The 22108-nt window shown below is 46.8% G+C and overlaps 1 protein-coding gene across 1 annotated transcript in view; it reads right to left on the bottom strand.

Moving 5' to 3' along the window:
* Window positions 1-8065, bottom strand: part of NCF2 (neutrophil cytosolic factor 2) — a 33076-nt gene extending 25011 nt beyond the window's left edge. Inside the window, exons 1-2 of the mRNA XM_043485509.1 lie at window positions 7611-8065; window positions 4724-4806 (exon numbers count right to left, since the gene is read on the bottom strand). Coding sequence (XP_043341444.1) covers window positions 4724-4806; window positions 7611-7784 — 257 coding nt within the window. The 5' untranslated portion in view covers window positions 7785-8065. The remainder of the gene's footprint in view (window positions 1-4723; window positions 4807-7610) is intronic.
* Between the last annotated feature and the right edge of the window lie 14043 nt (window positions 8066-22108).

Here is a 22108-nt window from a genome sequence, read left to right as displayed (position 1 = left end):
GCCTGTGTGAGTGCACGGAGGGTCCTCGGAGGGCCCGTGAGGCTCTCTGCAGTCACCTGCGGATGTGCCCGCCTCCCTCAGCAGATGAGTTTCAGCTGTGAAGTAACATCGCCTGGGTCTACCTGGGATTGAGTGAGCCCAGCTCCTCCTAATTCTGCCCAGCAAGATGGCTAAAGATCCGGGCCCAGTAGGAGGGAGAAAGGAAGGACTGACGTTATTCAAAGGCTTGCTTTGTATTTGAAACACCCCTGCTAGGTGTCTGTTTTTAAATGTCTTAGACAGCATCGCCCTGAAGGCCTCTCCTCAGCCACCTGGTTTACCCAGAGCAGCTCCCCGGGGGCGTGTGCTCTGATGCACAGCTCTGCTTCCCGCTGCCCAGGGTCTGAAAAAGCTCAGTGTGAGAAATCCAAGATAGCCTTCAGCCCCGTGCGCTGGGGGGCAGGCAGCACAGCCGCTGCCTCTTTCCAGCCCTCCCGCAGGAGACTTCCTCCGTGCCATTTGGAGTCCACAGCATCCAAGGAGGCCAAGGAGCTGGCATCCTCCCCTGGTTCTGCTGGGCAGGACCTGAGCACACATCTGGAAGTCACTGCCTGCTGTCTTCTCAGCTCACCAGCACAACTGCCGACTGGCTCGTGCTTCTCCCCAGCTCTGAGCCAGAGAGGGTTTATTATCCTCGTTTCTGTAACACTCCCTGGGAAGGTCTTTTTCCTTAGTAACCACTGAAGTTCCCAATTAGCCCTGTACTGCCAGTGCCCGCCTGTAGACTAGAATGCTGCAGTCCATACTTGGGTAATGGAGAGAGACTAAACCAGCTGAAAGGAGTTGAAGCATCACACACCTCCATGCCAGAGACTGGGGCCATGCCCTTGCCCGTTTCAGAAGTCAGGGAAAAGACTTTACTGCGTTGCCTCTTTGAGTAGCTCCATCTAAAGGGTCTGGCCATATTTTCAGGACCCTAAAATGTATAAGGGGCTGCCCAGGTGAATCAGATGGTAAAGAATCTGCCTGCAATGCAGGAGCCACTGGTTCAATCCCCGGTCAGGAAGATCCCCTGGAGTAGGAAATGGCAATCCACATCCAGTCCAATCCCATGTAGAGAGGAGCTTACAGTGGGCTACAGTCCATAGGGTCACAATGGATCTGACACGACTGAGCATGTACACATGCAAGATTTATAAGGTTGGGATATGAAAGGTACCTTGAGATCCCATCTCCTTTTGGATGACAAGGTGGGGGTTAGAGAGATGAGACATCCCTCAGACCTGACTTGCCTGGGCAGAACAACTCTAACTTTATTCTGGTGGAATAAATTTCCATTATAAATAATGACAGAGGAGCAACCCAACAACATCTGAAAGTGGGAAAACCTGAGAGAAGAAACAGCCATCATTGGCACCTTCAAACAAACCCTGTAGTAATCTGAAGGTCATCCTAACCCATCACTGAGAAGCGATAGTTCTAGGTCCGCATAGGCACTTATCTAAAAACATCTCCCATGGCACTTGCCCCATTCTGCCCTGCATAATAGTCCTAGTGTTTGTGACCTGCTTCCCCTTTTTAATACGCAAGTTCCTTGAAAGTGTGAAGGGTTAGTTGCTCAGTTGTGTCTGATTCCTTGCAACCCCATGGACTATAGCCTGCCAGGCTCCTCAGTCCATGAAATTCTCCAGGCCAGAACACTGGAGTAGGTTGCCATGCCCTCCTTCAAGGGATCTTCCTGACCCAGGGATCGAACCCAGGTCTCCTGGATTGCAGGCAGATTCTTTACCATCTGAGCCACCAAGGAAACCCTCTAAGTTACTAGAAGCAGAGGCTATATTTCACCCCCTTGTTTATTTACTCCTATAAGAATTTATTAATACTGTACTAGATACTGAAATATAAGAGTGAATAAGTATTCTTGCCTCACGTGTAGTGGAGGAGACAAATATACAAGCAAGTATCTGTCATTGAAGAGACAGCTGTGATTAAAGGAGGCACAAAAGAGAGTAGTCACCTGGGTGAGTGTGCTTGGGGCAGACATTGGAGGATGTGAGTGGGCAGTCAGCAGCTGAACCAGAGAGCAACAGGCAAGGGCAGCTCCTGTATCCTGGGATCCACTGAAGGTTCTTCAGCAGATCAAATTTCTTTTTTAAAAATGATCATTCTAGGATATCATTGGAGCAGGCAAGAGTGGTGGCTAGGGAATCAGTTTGGAAGTCATGGTGCAGTAGTCCTGGTGAAAAAATGAAGTCTAAACCAGCGTGGTGCTGGAAGGGAGGGAGAGGGTTCACGTATGATTTTCAGGGGACACTAACCCCCTGAAATTGCACATAAAATTAAGCATGTGCTTGTATGTGTTTTTCTAGGAAGATTGCCCATATACTTTGCTATTTAACAAGTGAAAAAAGGACAAAGCATCAAGAGCTGAACCTTGGCCTTTCCTGGTGGTTTAGTGGTTAAGTATCCACTGGCCAATGCAGGGGACACGGGTTTGATCCCAGGTCCAGGAAGATTCCACATGCTGAGGGGCAATGAAGCCCAGGCGTCACAACTACTGAGCCTGTGGTCTCGAGCTCAGAAGCCACAACTACTGAAGCTCGCGTGCCCGAGAGCCCGCGCTCCACAATAAGGGAAGCCACCGCAATGAGCAGCCCACACACTGCAATGAAGAATAGCCCCTGCTCGCCGCAGTCAGAGAAAGTCTGCACACAGCAACAAAGACCCAGCACAACCAAAAAGAAACAAAAATTTTAAAACAGAGCTGAATCTTGTGGAGGGGAGGACACCAAAGCCTATGGATTGAGCAAAAGGAAAAAAGGGCAGCTCAGGACCCAGACTCGTGTCTCATGTTATTTCCTCAATAGTTGTTGAATTAAAGATAAAATTTGATAGATTTCTCTCTTAGATTTAACGATTACCAGTCACAGACTAATTGAATCCTGAGTCTGATTCCTGGATCTTACTGATTGTTTTGACTCACTCAAAACATGAGGCTTTCAGGTTCTGGGATTTCTGGGCATTTCATAGAGAAATGTCTTCTGGGAGTCTCCCGTCTTTGCCATCCATCTCTCCTCATTTTAGGCTGTTAGAGGTGATCCACGAATGGCCCGAGAGTTTGTCCTTCTAGAGATCTACAAGAGGATTTGTGCTCAGACTTGCCCACAAGTCCTATATATCCTAAGGCTGGTGGGGATTGGGGGGAGGGCACTGAGAAGGAGAAAAGGGATAAGAAGGGAGACAGGCATGATGCCATTGAAAGTAAAGGCCTGTTGTGTCTTCTCTCCATTCAAGGCTTTCCCTTCCCAGACTGCCTCCGTGTCTGTTTGGGAGACTTCACTGCTGCTCTTAACTCATTCAGGTAAATGATCGCATCTACATCCCGCAAGTCCTCTGAGAGTCTGGTAGTTGCCCATGGCAACGGCTCTGCACGGTGGCCTGGCAGGCTTGGTTTCTGACTAAACCGGAGGACCAACACCTTTCGGGGTTCCAGAGGATCAGAGCCCAGCCTACCCCTTCCCCAGTGCCTGGACATTCTCTGTCGCCTCCCCTCTGTCTCACCAACACCCTTCCTCATCTGTTGTGCACACACCTGCACATACACACACACCATGCCCCTGCTGACATGTGACTGTTTGAACTGTTCTTCTTTAGCCTGAGCTGAACCGTCTTCTCTGGAACTTGTGCACACTCAGAGAACTATTTCTATGAAAGGTCAGTTAACCATTCCCTACATTTTAAAGGAATGCTTAGAATATATTTTGTTATTTGAATGTTTTTAGGGCGTTTGGGGGAGGGGTGTGGGACTCGAGATTAACTTTCATTTTCTATTTGTCTTTTTACTAATTATTTCCTATTGACTATAGACACGCCAAAAATACAGAAAGGCTGACAGAAGAAGATGGAAATCTCTATAATTTCACCAACTGGGGAGGACTACTGAAAACATTTTGGTCTATGGCCTTTGAGACTATTCTGCGAAACGGTAATGGGATTGTGTGATACTATTTTGAAATGTTTTAAATTTAGTATCTATTGTGAACTTCTTTCTATAGTAAGACAAACACTACTCATCTGTGTTAATATATTCTGGTACATACAATATTAATTGTTTATGTTCTCATTTTAGTGACTGAATTATATCTCACTGAATGCATTGGGTTTTGGAAAATACATTCTGCAGGAATGTATTTTTTTGTTAAACCAGATCTAAGTCAATCACCTAGGAAGCTTTTATTTATTTATTGGCCACGCCCATGTGACCTGCAGGATCTTAGTTCTCTGACCTGGGATTGAACCCAGGTCCTCAGCAGGGAGAGTGCGCAGTCCTAACGAGTGGCCCACCAAAGGAACAAAGATTCTGATGTGGTTTCCTGATCGTTGTCATTGTGTGAGAGCTCACTACCTCACAGCAGTAGGCAACCACGGGTGCTCCCTTGATGGCTGCAGTATTTACAGCCAGAACCGCCCAGGCTGTGTCCCTTCAGGAAAAGGTGGGGTGCCATCCCCAGCCTGGGATGCTTCTGCAGCCTTGTGGTGAGTTGTAGCTGGGCCCGCCTTCCCTCCCCAGAGAGGAGGGATGCTTCTGCCTCGTGCTGATTGCGTAACTGCCCAGAGAAAGCCCAGGCACACCTCCCCGCAGAGGCTGAGCAGACACGTCTCAAACACCACGTCTGGCAGCACCAAGGCCTGCTCTGGGTTTCTCTGCACATTTCCCCAGCTTGTGCAACACTGGACCACTTACTTCTCCATCTGGTAGTAGAGCATCCCTCGTTGGAAGTAGGACACCGCCAAATGCTTGTCTCGGTTTATGCTTTTGGTGAAGGCCTGCGGAGGGAACAGCCAGGCAGTAAGTAGGAGTGAGATGAGCCAGTGGGCAAGGCAGGCAGGCAGGGTCCGGAAAACCGTTGATGTCTTGGAGATGACAAGAGGCTTAGGGGTCAGAGTACTTGGTGTTGTCACTTCCTAGCCGCATGGCATGAGACAGTTTGCCCAATCTCCTTGAACTTTAGTTTTCTCCTCCATAAAATGGGGATATGCATATCTCCCTTTCATGATTACTAACAGGGTTAATAAAAGTCATCACGTTTGAATATAACCTGATTAGAATATTATCTACAGCATTTATTTTATAAATTTATTATAGGGATATTACACAGCTAAGGTCATTATCGATCTGTGTGTTCCTATTGCCATTTTGTTCACTGTTTTGAAATCTCATACGATTAAAATAATAACAATAATAATGCATTTAAAATGCCAGGAGCGAGGACTCACGCATAAAACCAAAGAAAGGCAGTGAAAATGAGATGCCAGAGCAGAAGAAAGCAAAGTGAAGCCTAGAGCAGGGGGAGGAAGGAGGGACAGGGGAGTGGGCCGGCTGGGAGGTGAGCAGGGCGCCACAGCCTCGCCCAGGAGACCCGAGAGGCCGGAGTCCGCATCCCCTGCCGGCCGGGCTGCACTCAGGCCCTCCGCCTGGCGTGCCGGCCGCTCCTCCTGACAGTGCACACTTTGTTTCTAACAGCCCCTGAGATCTGCGGTTCGTTTGCTCAGTCCCTGGGCAACCGCACCCCCAGAGGAGGCCGGGGCCACTGTCTTCCCTCCAGTGAGATGTAGAGGGTCCTCCCGTGCTCCCATCTGCCCACTCTGCAGCCTGAGGCTGTGCGGGTATTCCACAAAGCTCTCTCTCTCCCTCTTTGCCAGGGCGAGGATGGCTGTGGGGGCCCCCTCCAAGGTGCTGGGGAGTCAGTCATCCAGCCACACCGCCTCGCAAAGACTTGCAGTGGAAGGTAAAAATAAGGACTAACACTTACACAGTGGTGTCAAGTCACACAGTACTTGAATAGTCTATGCCCCCTTTATGGGAAAAGAACCTAAAAAAGAGTGGGTATATATATATATGTATATACACATGTATAACTGATTTACATCATTGTATACCTGAAATTAACACAACATTGTAAATCAACTATATTCCAATAAAAACTAACTTAAAAAAATAGTTCATGCCTCGCTTATCATCAAGATGCTTAACCTCTCCAGAAGCTGAAAGCCCGAAGTCTGTGACTTCCCAAGACCAAAAAGCCCAGAGAGAGGCAGAGCTAGGGTTTGATCCAAAAGTCATACCCATTCCAGCTTACCGTGACCAATATGAAAAAGTGATTGTTGGGAATGCTCAACCCCATAGTAGGGAATATGAAAGAGAGAGAAAAACAGTGGAGAAATATGACATTCCACACCTGTCCTAAAATCACTTGCAGATGGTGACTGCAGTCATGAAATTAAAAGACACTTGCTCGTTGGAAGAAAAGCTATGACAAACCTAGACATCATATTAAAAAGCAGAGACACTACTTTGCTGACAAATGTCCGTATAGTCAAAGCTATGGTTTTTCCAGTAGTCATGTATGGATGTGGGAGTTGGACCACAAAGAAGGCTGAGCGCTGAAGAATCCATGCCTCCAAACTGTGGTGCTAGAAAAAGTCTCCTAATAGTCCCGTGGACAGCAAGGATATCAAACCAGTCAATCCTAAAGGAAATCAACCCTGAAGATTCATTGGAAGGACTGATGCTGAAGCTCCAGTACTTGGACCACCTGATTCGAAGAGCTGGTTCATTGGAAAAGACCTTGATGCTGGGAAAGATATAAGACAGGAGAAGGGGATGACAGAGATGAGATGGTTGGATGGCATCACCAATTCAATGTACATGAGTTTGAGCAAGCTCCTGGAGATGGTGAAGGACAGGGAAGCTGGGTGTGCTGTAGTCCATGGGGTCTCAGAGTCAGACTGGACAACACCTCAGTAGACATCATTAATCAATCACCATCTGCATTCCTTCCACCAGCCGCAGACTCCTTTGTAGAGTGTCCCACACAGTGGATCAGAATTGTCCCTTGAGGGAAAACCTATTTTTCTTAAGTGCCTCCTCTTGATCTCTTGGGCAAGGAGAGCTCACTCACAGGAAGGTCTTAGAAAGCCAAAAGAGGTTCTTGGAAATCAGACGTGAAGCAGTAAGAGGGAGATTCTGTGGCTAGCAGTCAATAAAGGAAAACATAACTAAGGGGGGCTTTCAAAAGGTGTTAAGGACAAGTGCTCGGGCCTGGTGCACTGGGAAGACCCAGAGGAATCGGGTGGAGAGGGAGGTGGGAGGGGGGATCGGGATGGGGAATACGTGTAAATCTATGGCTGATTCATATCAATGTATGACAAAACCCACTGAAATGTTGTGAAGTAATTAGCCTCCAACTAATAAAAAAAATAAAATAAAAAAATAAAAAGTCTTCTCCAACACCACAGTTGGAAAGCATCAAAAAAAAGAAAAAAAAGGTGTTAAGGAAAGTTTCCAGAATGATTTGAATGTAATCAATGGAGAATAAAGGAGAACAAAACCCTCAGCGAACAGTTTCCAGCGGGGCTGCCTGTTAGAACCACCTGGGGAGGTTTTCAAAGCGGTGGCTGCCCAGGCTGCTCTGCGGGCCAATTGAATCAGAATTTCTGGGGCTGGGTGGTGCCGGGGCAGCCTTTGTTCTTCTGAAGCTCCTGAGAGGGTTCTAAAGTGCAGCCTAGGCTGAGAACCAGTTAATACAAAGGCCCCCGGGGGAGGCGGGGGCAGAGATACCTCCACTCACCTTCTCTGCCTCCAGCAGGTTCCCCAAAATCGTGTGTATGCAGCCCACATTGAAGCAGATCCTGGAGTGGGGGTCCTGTACCCCGGTGAAGGCGTCCAGGGCTCCCTTCCAGTCCTTCTTGTCGGCTGCCAGCACCCCTTCATTCCAGAGGCTGATGGCCTCGGCCAGGGACATGGTCAGGTGCAAACCGGGAGGGCTGCCTGGAGACCTGGGAGAGGGCAAGCCAGTGTCTCCCCAGCCGGGCTGCCCCCAACCGCCTTCACTTTCCTGGCCTGGAGCTCAGACTGGGGCTCAGGCTCCTGAAGACAACTTCTCGGTGTTGCAAAGGTGGCAGGAAGTGTCCCCACGTTTTGGCAACTGACGCACAGAGCAGTCAGTTCTGTGAGAGAAAAGGAAAGAGAAGGAGCGAGAGGGCAAGCGGGGCGGAGTGTGGAGGAGAGAGGAAGTACATCAGATACTGCCCCCGAGGCCGCAGTTCCCCAAAATGCTTCTGCTCTGTCCCCCAGCTCCTCCCCTCCGTCTCCCACCGCTCTGCGGGGCAGCAGCTTTTGGCCAGGGCTCTGACCCCAGGTTCAAGGTGACTTCTGGCTGCCTGTCCAGCGAGGGTGTTGGGTGACAGAAGAGTTCTATTCAGTCTAGAATGAATTCTTTGCTCACTTCCTCACACCCTCATTGGAGTAGGAAATGGCAACCCACTCCAGTCTTCTTGCCTGAAGAATTCCATGGACAGAGGTGCCTGGTGGGCTGCAGTCCGTGGGGTGGCGAGGGGTTGGACATGACTGAGCGACCAACACTTTTCACACCCTCACAGACTGTCTTGATATATTTGGTTTTTTATCTCGGGATAAAATTGGCAATCAGATTCCCGAGCAGGACGGTCTTGGGTGTCCATCTGGGTCTGAGGTACTTTCGTGAACACTCAGGAAGCTCAGTGGGGACCAATCTCCTGCAAATGGGAAAACTAGGAGCCAAATATGACAGCGAATGACTTCTCCTATCCTTCTGTGAAAAACTGAAGAGACAAGGGTTCTCATTGATGACTGATCTATTTACTAGTCCCCTAAAACACAGATTTACAACTCCTTCCCTGCTGCCCTGAGAAAGTAGAAAAATCAGTAAGATAATTGGGAGGAGAGGGTATAACGAATTTGATTTACTAAAATCCTGACTTCTTGTTACTCACACTCCAGAGTAAGGGTAAAATGCAATTCTGAGGGTCAGATGCTTAGATGGCAACACTCGCTCTGTCGTTATTGAAAGCACCTGCCAGGTATCACCAAACTTCCCCCAAGAGCCCAAAAATAAAATTTAAAAATGTCCATTCTATAAGGCTTGCAGGATTGAAGATGAGAGAATTGGGAAGGTGTGTGTGCACCTTTGTAGGAAGCGTGCCCTGTGTTTGGAAGGTCTCCCCATCTCACTTTGTCTGGCAAACTCCTCCTCATCTCTGAAGGCCCAGTGAAATATCACCACTTGCCTGAAATCTAGTTCCACACTCCAGATAGCAGAGACTCCCCCCTCCTTTGTACCACCTCTTCCCAAACAATTGTATTTGTTGCCATTTCTCTTTTCATTTGCCCAAGCTCTTAGACTCCTGAATAGCTGGGCCCATGCCTTTTCAATTCTAGGATTCCCAGCTCCTAGACTGGGAACATACTCAATACATGATGAAGGGATATATTCCAAAAAGAAGTTAGAGATCCTTGACAAATGACCAGCCGATAGCAGTGATGGCAGGGAGGGAGGGATACTGCTATTCCACCTGGTGAAAAAATACAACTCAATCAGCACGTTGATTATTCCTAGGAAAACCAAGTGGTTTCGTAACTAGGCTAGACTTTAAGCTATCTTTTCACACTATTATCTGAGTCTGCCACACAAAACTCTCTGGAAGCTGATGCCTATGAGTTTCCCACTCTTATTTTCCCAGAATGTCCTTCACAGGCCCCTACAAACTCTACCACTTGCTCCTCTTCCCCCCGGTCTTCATTTCCTGCCTCTCTGCGCTTCCCACTGTCTGCTCCTTCAAACCCACCTTGCACAGACATGGGTGCCCTGCTCAAATATCCACTTCCTCCAGAAGCTGTGCCGAATTCAGGCCCAGTCTTAAGCCCCTAAACCCATGATCTCACCTTCTCCTGAACTCCCACGTGAGTAAAGTGTGTGCATGTGTGTCTTAGCTCCTCAAACAGACTGCCCCATCCTTGTTTCCCCCAGAGACCCAGCAATGCCATGCACACTCATTTCTATCCAGTTTCCCCCCTGTCCCCACGCCACCATGAGCCTGTGGATGAACATATCATCTAACCTCTTGTCACACATCCATCTATTCGCTACAGAGTAGCCAAACTAATTCTTTTTTACAGCATAAACTCTTTATATCTTTATAATTTATTTCTTTTTAAAGAAATAAGGATGATTGCTTTACAGTGTTGTGTTGGCTTCTGCCGTACATCAACATGAGTCAGCCATAGGTATACACGTTTCCTCCCACTGAAATATGTACATTACCATGTGTAAAATAGACAGCTAATGGGAAGTTGCTCTATAGTGCAGGGAGCTCAACCTGGTACTCTGCGACAATCTACAGGGGTGGGGTGGGAGGTGGGAGGGAGGGTCAACAGACTAATCTTTTAAAAATAGAGGTTGGCCCACATCATGCCCCTGCTTTAAAACCTTCAGTGCCTTAGTTATTACTCTTAGGATACAAACCAAACTCCTTCTCACGGTGCAGGAAGGATCCTCTCTACACACCGCGCCCCCTCCCTGCCAATCCCTGCCACACCATTTCCCATCCGTCCCTCCCTCACCCCTTCCCAGTGTTTCCATGCAATGTCCTATTGTCAAATGGTTTCCTCTGCTTGGAACACTCTTGCCGCAACCCTCTGCCCGGCTGGTTCAGTTCCGACTCGTCTTTCACTCCCTCAGGAAGGCCTTTCTTGATCCATGACCATCCTGTGTTCACCCTTTCTCTCTCTCACAGCACACAGTTCTCTTGGGTCACGGTGTTTGTCATAATTTGTAATTGTATTACAATAGTCGTCGATACTCTTAGTAGATGACCTTCTCAACCACCCTTCCTTCCCCACTTTTCCTTTGGTAGAACCCCCATTCTGTTCAAGTCTCCACTCTCTGGAGGCCAAGTGCCTCAGGAGAGATAAACTCCCAACACTGCCCCGAGGAGTGGGGTTCTGACTGGTTCAGGCACAAGTGTGAGATAGAATTCTAGTTAATAAGACATTAGGAGAAGGGTGCTGAGGATTTCTGGGCAAGATTATTTCCCCCGCTGATTAAAAAAAAAAACACATGGGAAGCAACAAGACACAGTCCTTATTTTTCCCCTAGACAGTATTATGAAGCTGCGCCTGGAACAGTGGCAGCTGTCTTGTGACCATAAGGAAAACCAGCTAAGAATAAGCCATTGTTTTGAGGAAAAGAGAATGAAAAACTAAAAACCTGGATCCTTAATTATGTTGATGAGCTCCTAAGTTAACCCATCTTGGAACTGATTTTCTCAGAATTCCTTTGTTGGTGAGATAAGTCTGTTTATTGTTTAAGCTATTTGAATAGTGTCTTCTGTTTTTTATCATTTGAAACATTCTGAGAGACATACCACTATATTTTCGATTCTTGGCACAGCACTCAATATTGTAGGTGTTTAGAAAACTCTTATTGAGTAAATTAAGACACTGGTTGAATCTCATAGTTTTAGCTCAATGTTTGCAAAATTATTTCAAAGCTCTGTATAAGCAAGATTTGCATTTGCTTTGCTCACAGATCATAAACTCCTGTTGGATGCACTCATTCAATGGGAAGCTAAGAATATTCCTAAGGCTTTCCTTTTTCTGGAGGGAGGGGCCCCTGAAATTAAACTCATTGTTCTCGTTATTCCTCGGCAGTCAGCAATTACCTTCTCCTCCCTACCGACTCCAGTATTCTTGCCTGGAAAACCCCATGGACAGAGGAGCCTGTCAGGCTACAGACCATGGGGTTGCGAAGAGTTGGACATGGCTGAGCATGCATGTGTGCCCCACTTTTAGAGCTTAACGTTTCATCATTCAACTTTTTCTAACTTTTTTGCGGCTTTGCTCTCAAACTCCCCAAAGGGTGGAAACAGGTCTCAGTTTTCCCTCATTCTTTCATGCTCTAGGCACATAGCAAGTGTTCTGTAGACCACTGATTGGTTAAACGAACCAAAATGAAGAAACTGGAACCCTACTTGAAAAAATAGTTTTATGGAATTTGTCATTATCACCCTTATTTGCATAGGTGCAGTATATTTTCAATGGTAGGGAGAGTGTGTACATCCTGTATCCTTAAATCTATCATCAGTAGATACTGACATTGGGTATGAGACAGGGATGCTTCAGGAGGTTGGTAGGGAGACCTTGTTTATTACATGTGAACTTGGTCTGAGTTTCACAGGGAGGACACAGAAAACTCAGTGTGGGTCTCCTTAGTCAGCAAGGCTGGTTGAAACCCTCAATGCTAAAAGCCTTCCTTCTCCAGGAAGACGTCATAAGTTAGTCCAATCTAGCCTACCAGGTTAGTAGGTTATTTCTGCATAAAAAGTCATCACAAACTTAGTGACTTACAATGATACACATTCACTCTCACGGGTTTCATGGAGCAGGCTTCTGGGCATGGCCCAGCTAGTCCTCTGCTCAGGTTCCACCAGGCTGAGATCAAGGTGTGGGCCGGGTTGCATTCACCTGGAAGTTTGACTGGGGAAGAGTCTGCTCCTAAGCTTCCTCCTATTGTCGGCAGAATTCACTTACCTTGCAACCGTAGAATATAGGAGGCTTGCTTCTTCAAGACCAGCAATGGAGAGAGCGTTTCCACGTCTCCAAATCTCTGATCCTAGACCCCTTTTTAAAGGGCCTGCTTGACTAGGTTAGGCCCACCCAGGATAATCTCTCTTTTGGTTAAAGTTAGCTGTTTAGGGTCTTTGATTACTTCTGCAAAGTCCCTTCACCTTTGCCATAGTCTGTGGGTAAGAAGCAAGTGTCAGTCCCTGCCCACACACTGGGAGGGGATTACACAAGGGCATCTGAGGATTGGGGTCATCTTAGGATTCTGCCTACCACCACTATAGAGTTCCAGTCTTCTCCTTCCCTGACTCACCAGCTAGGTCATTATTCCTGCCCTGTGCTCTCATAGCGGCTTCTCCACCTCCCCAACCATGTGTCAACCACACCTGATTGTAATCACTGTTTAAGAGGCTGTTTCCCAGCTGGGCTGTAAGCTCCAGGAGTAGAGGACCTACATCTGAGTTTTCCAGTGTTATCTTTTGTGCCTATCACATAATAGATTCTCAAATTATGTGCTAAATATCAGTGTTGTGGAAGGTGTGTTTAAGTCACTGTAATTTTTTTAGTTTAGTTGGTTACACATACCCATCTTATCATCCAGATGAGGACATGCATAAGGCTATTCTTTTAAAGCATCCTCATATTAAGCACACTAGACATGAGGATCATTGCCATCTTTGAACTTTTATACACAAGGTACCTGGGTTTCCCTGGTGGCTCAGCGGTAAAGAATCTGCATGTACATACAGTAGGCAGAGGTTCGATCCCTGAGTTGGGAAGAGCCCCTGGAGAAGGAAATGGCAGCCTACTCCATTATTCTTGCCTGGGAAATCCTCTGGACAGAGGAGCCTGGCAGGTTACAGTCCATGTGGTAGCAAAGAGTCAGACAGAGCTGAGCATGCACAAACACACCACAAATCTGAAAAATTGAAAAATGAAAAAGAGCCTTGGCTAACAAAAAAAATGAAAAATAGATGTTCGCCCCTTGCCCAAGATTCTAAAATGACAGATTGCTATAGAGGGATGGGAGATTCTCAGAAATCAACACAACCACCTAGTACACAGAGATCCGAGATGAAGGAAATGGAGAGGCATGGGGATCCCACAGGGAATTCTCTCCAGAGGTCAGACACACACAAATGATAGATGACGTGGCTCCTGAGCAATGAGAAATCCAATGCTGGCAGCGATCAAAGAAGGTGTACGGGGAAAGCTGAAGCCCAGAGTGAGCTGAAGCTGCAAAAAGCACTAAGGATGACACAAAGAGCTTCGTGTCAGAGGATGAACAGAGAGGCTCACTGCTTGGTGCGGATGACGTCGCATCAGCAGATGTTGGCCAGAAAGCAGCTCCTCAGCTCCGACCTTGTTCCTGAGTCACACAGGGAGCGAAGACCCAGACAGAGGATGGCGAGGAAGCTGACAGCTGGTCTAAAGAAACTCCACTCATCTAATCCAGACTCACCGAATCCCAGGAACAGAAAGATTTCGTTTGTATGATCCCTAAAGCCTTGTCAGTTGAAGCACCATGAAGACTGGGATCAACGCTAGAAAGCCAGGATGGATGGGTAAATGTGATTCTAGGTGTCTAAAAGTCATAAATTCTTAAAATGATACCAAAGACTTACCAGTTGATCCCTGGAAAGAATTCTAAAATATAGATTATTAAACAAAGGCACTTAGAAACAAAAGGGAATTGGAATTTTAGAAACTAGAATGAGTTTACTAAGAACAAGTTGGCCCAAAGCAAACTCTTTACCTTTTTTTAAGAAGGTTTTCCTGATAGGTGAACCAGGATGGTGCATATGCAAATATAAAAGGGTATTTGGCCAAGATATTCCCTAGACAAAGTAATTTAGATGATTTAGTTGGCCTAATTTTATGTCCCTAGAATCTTCTTGAGGTATCAATGTCAATTTGTGCTTTTAACCTTTTTATAAACAACTTGGATCAGATTTACAAGTGACTCAAAGCTTGGAGAGACTATCAACATGTAGAATAACAGAATCAGAATTCAAATATTGCCTGACTCATACTGAATCACAAAAACTCCAAGTTGTAATTTAACGGGAGACATGTAAAGATTTACTCCTACGTTTGAAGATTCAATTGCCCCAATATAGGAAGGCAATTGTTCTTTAAGAAGGATGTATTTGAGCCATTTGAGTTGACTGCACACTCAACATGAGTCAACAGAATTGCATGGTTTCCAAAACAGCTAATGCAATCTAAACTAACAGAAGTGCAACCAACTCTTGTGTCAGTTGGCTCTTGACTCAACCACCCACCCAGAAACCCGCATGATCTCTCTGTTGACCAGTGCAGGAGATGGCACCAGCTCCCTGACTTGGAAGATTCTTGGACACATCCTCTCCTATCCACAGTGCCTGTCTTCCATCAGAAGGGCTCCCATTCTGACCTGGCTGGTGTTCACGTCTTTCTCCAGATCGCTTGGCTCAGATAGGAAGACACTGTCTAGAATGCCCCCCATTGCATTCAGTCCTTTTCCCCATCTGATCACATTTCAACAGCCACAGCAGACACAGCTCATATTTCCTTCACAAGGGACACAATTCCTCATCTACGGGCTTAGCTTCTTTCCTAGGCCTCAGAGCAGTCAGCAACAGGGACTTGATCAGCATCTAATGACTCAAGAGCCTGGCTTAATGATGGGCTTCTTCTGTGTCCTTCTCAGTATTCAGGTTGACACACCTGTCCAGGAGTTCACCTGCTTGACATAGGTCTACCAAGGCCATCACTCCATTCATGTGAGTCAAACCCATCAGAGCCATATTCCCCAAGTAAGGATACATGCATACCGCCCATGGCTCATGAGATGATTTTAGGCAGTACGTAGACAAACAGTTCTATCATCATAATTATTGTATTATTTTAATTCACTAAAACTGTTGGACAAGTAACATGCTCACATGGTTCAAAATGAACAAATATGAAAACTTATTCTGATCACTGCCAAACACTTCCCACCCACCAGGAACCACTTGTGTTAACTTATCGGCATTCTCTCAAAAGAGGTTTTAAGTATATACAAATGTAAACCCCTGCATGCGTGCATGTGTGCTAAGTCACATCATTCATGTCTGACACTGTGACCCTGTGGACCATAGCCCACCAGGCTGCTTTGTCCATGAGATTCTCCAGGCAAGAATACTGGAGTGGACTGCCATGCCCTCGTCCAGGGTATTAACCTCTTGGCCACTCCCCTTTTATGCACATACCATTTGATACACAATTCTGCACCTTGCTCTTTTCTCTTAATATTAAGGTCTATTTCTCCGTATCAGGACATAGAGCACTTCCTCCCTCTTTTATGACTGTGTAGTTTTCCATCTTCAAACCGGTTTCCCACTGAAGGACAGACAGTTAGGTTGTTTATAATTACGTCCTCTCATGACAATGTTGCAACGGATGTTCTTGTGTACTGTGTGTGTCATTTCACACATCTGTGAACATATCTAAAGGACATATTTATAGAAGTAGAATAGATGGGACAGAGAGTTTATTTTAATGTATATTAGAGAAAAAGTATAGCTAGCATACCAAACCCACAAATTCACAGTTACATTTTATAATGAGGCAGTTTTTTTATTTTTTTATTTTTTTTTTTTGAGGCAGTTTTTTTAAAAAGTGAATTAATGAAAGACAAATGCTGTAAATAAGAGCATAGGTGAAATTAATATATGGCTAACAATTATGGAAGTGATAAAGAGCTGGAATCTGATTAACACTGACCTCGAGTGGAACTATCAGCTTTCTTGGCCAGAAGCCCCTCAAATCTCCATTTCTTGCCAGCTTCAAAGGCAGAGGCAACACACAGAAGTTGGGAGAGAAGTGGGTTCAAACCTTGACTTTCCTCCAGTGGGTCTTACAGCCTCTCACAGCCTCCCTTTTCTTGGGTGGCAAAGTGTGTTGTGGGGGAGTAAAGATAGCACAATCAAGGGCGTGGACCACAGTGCCTGCTTGAGGTTGTTATAATTCAGCTATTTTGAGGGAATTTGGGAAAGGAGACGGCAGAATCCTTGTTCTGCATTGCACGTCTCCCTCTCGATAATCCTCTGCACAGACATTGATCAGGGCAGTGAGAAGTGAAACCACGTACAATGTATAATAGAATGTATGACCTGTGCAGTCACTCAGAGCCCCAGGCTTATAAGGTTCCCACGCTTGGTTTAATTCTCCGCTGTCACCATCTTGGAGTGCTTAATGATTGTGAACAAGAGGACACATTTTCACTTTGCACAAGGCCCTGCAAATTCTGTAACCAGTTCTGTACATACTGTCAGTCACCCGTGGCCTCCTCCCTCTTACTGCCACCCGTGACAGATGAGCTTCTGTGGCTCCTGAATGTTACTGGGGGGACCCCATCCCATTGGGCATCTACAGAGGCTAAAACCCGGCAGCTTCTCTGTGGCCTGGGTAACACTTTCTTAGTCCACCATCCGTAACAGACTTCTCAGCACATTCCTAAGCATTCCTCTGGGGCAAGTCTTTGGGAGCCGCTCTAAGTTCCCCTAGGTTTCCCAGGGGACCTGAGCTGGTCAGAGCCAGGGTTGAAGATGCCTCAGTGACTTCTGTCCCATCTATGCCCCTACATTCTATAGAAGCACTCAGGCACGGCTGGGCGTCTCTCATCCTGGGTTTTCACCAAGAAAGCATTGTGAGGTCAGAAATCCTGGATTCAAACCCCAGCTCTGTCTTGTACTACCTAAGCCAGCTTTCCTAAGTCATGCCAATTCTCAAGAGCCTCAGTTTCCACATCTGCAAAATGGTTCTAAGAACAATGCCTTAGAGACTGAAATGAAATTCCATATAAAAATGGCAAGCAGCTGCTCATAGGCGGTGGGTGCTTTCGGATTTCCAGATTCATGACAGAAAAATAAACGAACAATCTTTGCTTCGTGAGGTGCTGATCCCCTGTTGTGACATTCCCACCTCCCGCTCCAGGCTGCTGTGAGCAAAAGCATCTCGGTATGCTGGCACCACCTCCCTGGCTGGACCCTTGGACGCCCAGTCCCACTTCTGTCCCAACTCTAAGCGATTTTCTCTCAGCTTCTAGTTTGCCGGCTCTCAGCTCTGTAGCTGTGTCCGCCTTAGAAATTCCTAGCACACAAAAGCTTTGCAGAATGCTTTATCACGCCAAGGTACAATCAAAGCCATAACATTCATGACACTCTGTCCAGTGTCATCAAAGCCTGAGAAAGTCCCCTTTTATACAAAACGGTGGACTTCCTGCTTTAGAATGTATCATAATTTTCCACTGAACAGAGATTTTCATCCTTCGTTCTCTCCCTCTTTCCACTGTCTGCCTATGAGCTGTAGGTGAGACATCTATTTCTTGCAGCCACTGTCCTTCCAGACCCTCTCTTGCTTTTCCCTTCCATCTCTGTCTATTGGGACACAAAATCCTGGAAGGAAGATGAGGGAATAAGGAGTTTTGAAGGCTGGAGAAGTGGTTCTTACCTGGGCAACAAAACATCAAGAAGCTGCTGTATTTGAAAAAGAACAGATATATGTATGTGTGTAACTGAATCACTGTGTTGTACACCTGAAACTAACACAACATTGTATATCAACTAAATTCCAGTATAAAATAAAAATGAGAAAAAGAGGCTACTGTAGTATCTCAGGCAAGAAAGAGTAATGTTAAAGCAGCTGCAAGAAGAGGAAGGGAGGGAATAAATGCCAAAGACAATTTGGTTGTGCACATGGAGACAAAGAGGAGGAGGAATCCAAGATCAAGGCGTCCCTGGGGTTTTCAGCCAGCCTGACTGGGAGGCTGGTGTCACGGTGGCTGCCACAGGAAGTGGAGGAGACAGAGAGGTAATTCATCCGCTCCCACAGGTTTATGCAAATAACTCTCAGAGCCTGCTTCTGGCCACACTGTCTCTGCGAAGCATAAATCTGAGATGGGCTGATACAGCTTAAGAAAATGAGGGTTGAGCTTTAGAGATTTCCTAGGTAAGACAGGTGGAATCAATGGAGTGTCCAGTGAGCCAGGGTTCAGGGAGGCAGGGAAGAGTCTGGGTGATGCAGTCACACACGTCAGGAGGTGAAACTCTTCAAGGAGGTGGTGAAAGAGGCTGAGGGCCGAGGCGAGGGCATTGGCAGGGCTGGGACCTTGCACAGAGCGGCAGAAGTCAGGTTGTGAGGGGCTGAGGAGACAAGGGGAGGCAAGGTGCCAAGGCCGTGCCTCATAGCATGCGGGGTGTATCCTAGCCTCTCCACCAAGGATCGAACCCGTGCCCCTTGCCATGGAAGTGCGGAGTCCTAACCACTGGATCTCCAGGAAGCCCTTACACACATGGGCTTGATGCTCTGAGCATGTAGGAGGAGTGGCATTGTCCTGGGACTTCCGCCCACACCCCCTTGCCCTAGGGTTCTTGAGCCCCACCAGATTCAAGAGTCTTTCTGAAACCCTGCTCAGCATTTAGTAACACCACTCCCATGATGAAATGTTTTGGTTTTTTTTATCCTTCTCCTTGCTGCATAAGCTCTAGCTGCCTTCCTCCTGAACAGAACTGAGTAGCTAAATTAGGCTCAAGAAACCCCAGCCCATTTCCACAATTGCACCAAATAGGCCAAGAAAACACCCAGGTTGCAAAGAAGGGCTTAGTGACAAGCAGTCAGGATTCTGACTTCTCCAGAGCTCACCTGCCCCAGGGGCTGGGTGGGGGGGTGGGGGGCGTCATGGTCTGAGACAGACTTTTCCCACAGGCACCTCCTCCCCTCTGGACTCAAGAGTGTGAGGCGCCAGGCTTCTCACACAGTGTGGATGTGGAGGAGGGGTAATGACAGCAAGAAAATCAGGAAAGAGGGTGCTGAGTCCAGTGACCCACAGAGAGTATACCATTCTCAGATCTTTGTCAGAAATGGAGCAGGACCCGCCTAGTCCCTTCTACCACCTCTCCTTCCCAGAGTGACTGCCTATTTGCCACTGTGGGTCCCCAGAGATGAGTCCAAATCCATATTTGCCAGCTTCCCCCTGAGGACAAATAGGCATCTAATTGCTGTAGTTGCAGAGGCTGAAATCCTTCAGGGGTAGGAGGAGTGCTGGCAACTAATGCTGGTAATAATCTAACAGTCACTCTCTATTGAGCTGTTACCGTATGCCAAGCAAATTCAAGCCCTTGGCTTGCATCATTTCATTCACTCCTCACCAAAACCCACTGTAGTAAAAGAAGCCGAGTCTTAGCTTCAGTAATTTGTTCAGGGTTACAGAGCTCATCAATGACCAGGATTAAAACCCAGGTCTGTCTGACTCCAAAGGCAATTTATGCTCATTAAAGAAGGGGGGAGCTTCCCTGGTGGTCCAATGGTTAAGAATCTACCTGCCAATGCAGGGGTTCGATCCCTGGTTGGGGAGCTAAGATTCCACATATTGCAGAGGCAACTCAGCCTCGGCATTGCAACTACTGAGTCTGTGCGCTCTGGAGTCTCCCTGCCACAACTAGAGAGAAGCCTTTATGCCACGACAAAGATCCCACGTGCTGCAGCTAACACCCCACACAGCCAAAGAAAGAAAGAAAAAGGAGGAAAAGAGAAATTACCACCGCAGAGCATCTTGCCTATTCTGGACGTTGTTGTTCAGTCGCTTCAGTTGTGTCCGACTCTTGTGACCTTGTGGACTGTAGCCCGCCAGGCTCCTCTGTCCATGGGATTTCCCAGGCAAGAATACTGGAGTGGGTTGCCATTTCCTTCTCCAGGGGATCTTCCTGACCCAGGGGTCAAACCCGGGTCTCCTGCATTACAGGTGGATTCTCTACTCTCTGAGCCACAAGGGAAGTTGAGGTCATTCGCCAAAGTCAAATGGAGACAAACTCTTAAACGAGTAGATTTTCTCTGCTTGGAAAAGAAGCAGGTGAATCCTTGCTCCCTTGGGCTTTCATTTTAACTCTGGAAAAATCTGTATCATCTGCTGAAGCTCCCACTGAGCTGTTTCCAAGCCCCAAGCAGGGACTCCTCAGACAGCCTCTCTCTCTGAATTCTGCTCCTAGGATCTCCATAGCAACCTGGGTACCAGCTGGAGGACCTGAAACTCAGCAGGGCCCTGCTTACCAGCCCTGAGGGAAAGCAGAGAGCAGGTGACAAACAGGAAGGATCCTTTATCGGAGGGCCTTTTTTTTTTCTTTTAAGATACTGTTCTGAGAGTATAAAAAAATGTGTTCAGTTGACCATGAAGTTAGCTTTAAAAATCAGATTCTTTTGCTCAATTCTAGGTAAATTATTAACAAATTGGCTGTTGGTTATGTTTTTAGGTCAAATGTTCATGTTTTAAATTTAGCATTTCAAGGTCCAGCAGTTCACTTTCATTTTGTTCAGGCAAAATGTCACAATACTAATACCCCCTGAATTAGCTCTAAAACAGCTCAAGTGCACTGTAATCATTTTCTTATCTATCTTTATACTTGTTGCTTTAACGGAGAAACAGAAATGGAGAATTGAAATCCAAGGTTGAGATCAAGCTTAGGGAAGTCCTTAAATAATGAGGAAGCCCCAGTTTGCATATTCCAGTGCGCTCTTAAGCAAAGGTTGTCTCCAGATCCTTGCCCAGGGTGGACGAATTGCAAGAGTAGCGCTGACATACATACACTACTGCGTATAAAACGGACAGCGAGTGGGAAGCGGCTCTGTAGCACGGGGGGCTCAGCTGTGCTCTGTGATCGCCTAGAGGGGTGGGAGGGGGGCTCAGGAGGGAGGGGATGTATGTATACACATGGCTGATTGACTTCGTTGTACGGCAGAAACTAACATAACATTGTAAAGCAATTATACTCCAATTAAAAATTAAAAAGTAGAACACTCTACATGTGACTGGGGGTGATAAAGAGAGCCAGAGTAAAAAACAGGAACACCACCCATTCCTTTGAAAATACGCTCTACATAGTATAGACCGGACACATTCCCAGATGGAAATGTCCTCTGCATAAGGTCTGAGGACTCTGAACAAATGTATTCAGATGGATTCTACTTTCCTCCAAAATTCAAGTGTTTCAGCCAATTGGTTGTTCCGATGTGCCATCTTCCATGGACCAAAGGGATTTCTTCTCTTTTGGCTGTCTTTCAGCCACCTGGCTTTCAAGAAGACATTCTCTGCTTCTTAGAACGTGAGAAGTGATAACACCTGTCTAGACCGCAAATGATTCTTCTGGGTCCAGTTTGCAAAATCTTGAGCCTGTATTTGATGATTATCATGATTGCTCTAACTTCAGAAACGATTTCCGTGTAAGCACCAGAGGTGGGGTTTCTGCACTTCAGCTGATTACTCCATGCTTCCGTTCACCAAACGCCCATCTGGGGAGATGAAACCCTAGAATCTTAAGTTTATTTGCTCCCTGTAAACTTGAAAAAAAGCCCATCTGTTACCTTTGATGGTTGGTCCTCCAGTTTAGCTCTTAGAACTAAAGCTCCCACGTCAAGGGTGAACCAGGGGGATGTTCCCACTCCGACTGGAGGGCATTGCAAGGCTGGGGTGTGAGGCGGGGAGGGGGCCAGGTGTCCAGGGGTGGATCCAGGCTGTGGAAGCCGTTATTCACAGCATTTCTTTTTGCTTGACCCGCAGCTGGCCATCAGGCAGTTCTCAATGACCTGAATGCTCTCTCCCTCAGCCAGTTCCTGGGAGTCCCTAGAGTCACAGTCAGAAATGAGGAAGTAAAAAGGGCTGTGTAATGA

This window comes from Cervus canadensis, chromosome 13 (assembly GCF_019320065.1).
Source record: "Cervus canadensis isolate Bull #8, Minnesota chromosome 13, ASM1932006v1, whole genome shotgun sequence".
Classification (NCBI taxonomy): domain Eukaryota; kingdom Metazoa; phylum Chordata; class Mammalia; order Artiodactyla; family Cervidae; genus Cervus; species Cervus canadensis.
Note: the sequence above shows the minus strand (reverse complement) of the source record. Positions and strands in the feature narration are given on the sequence as shown.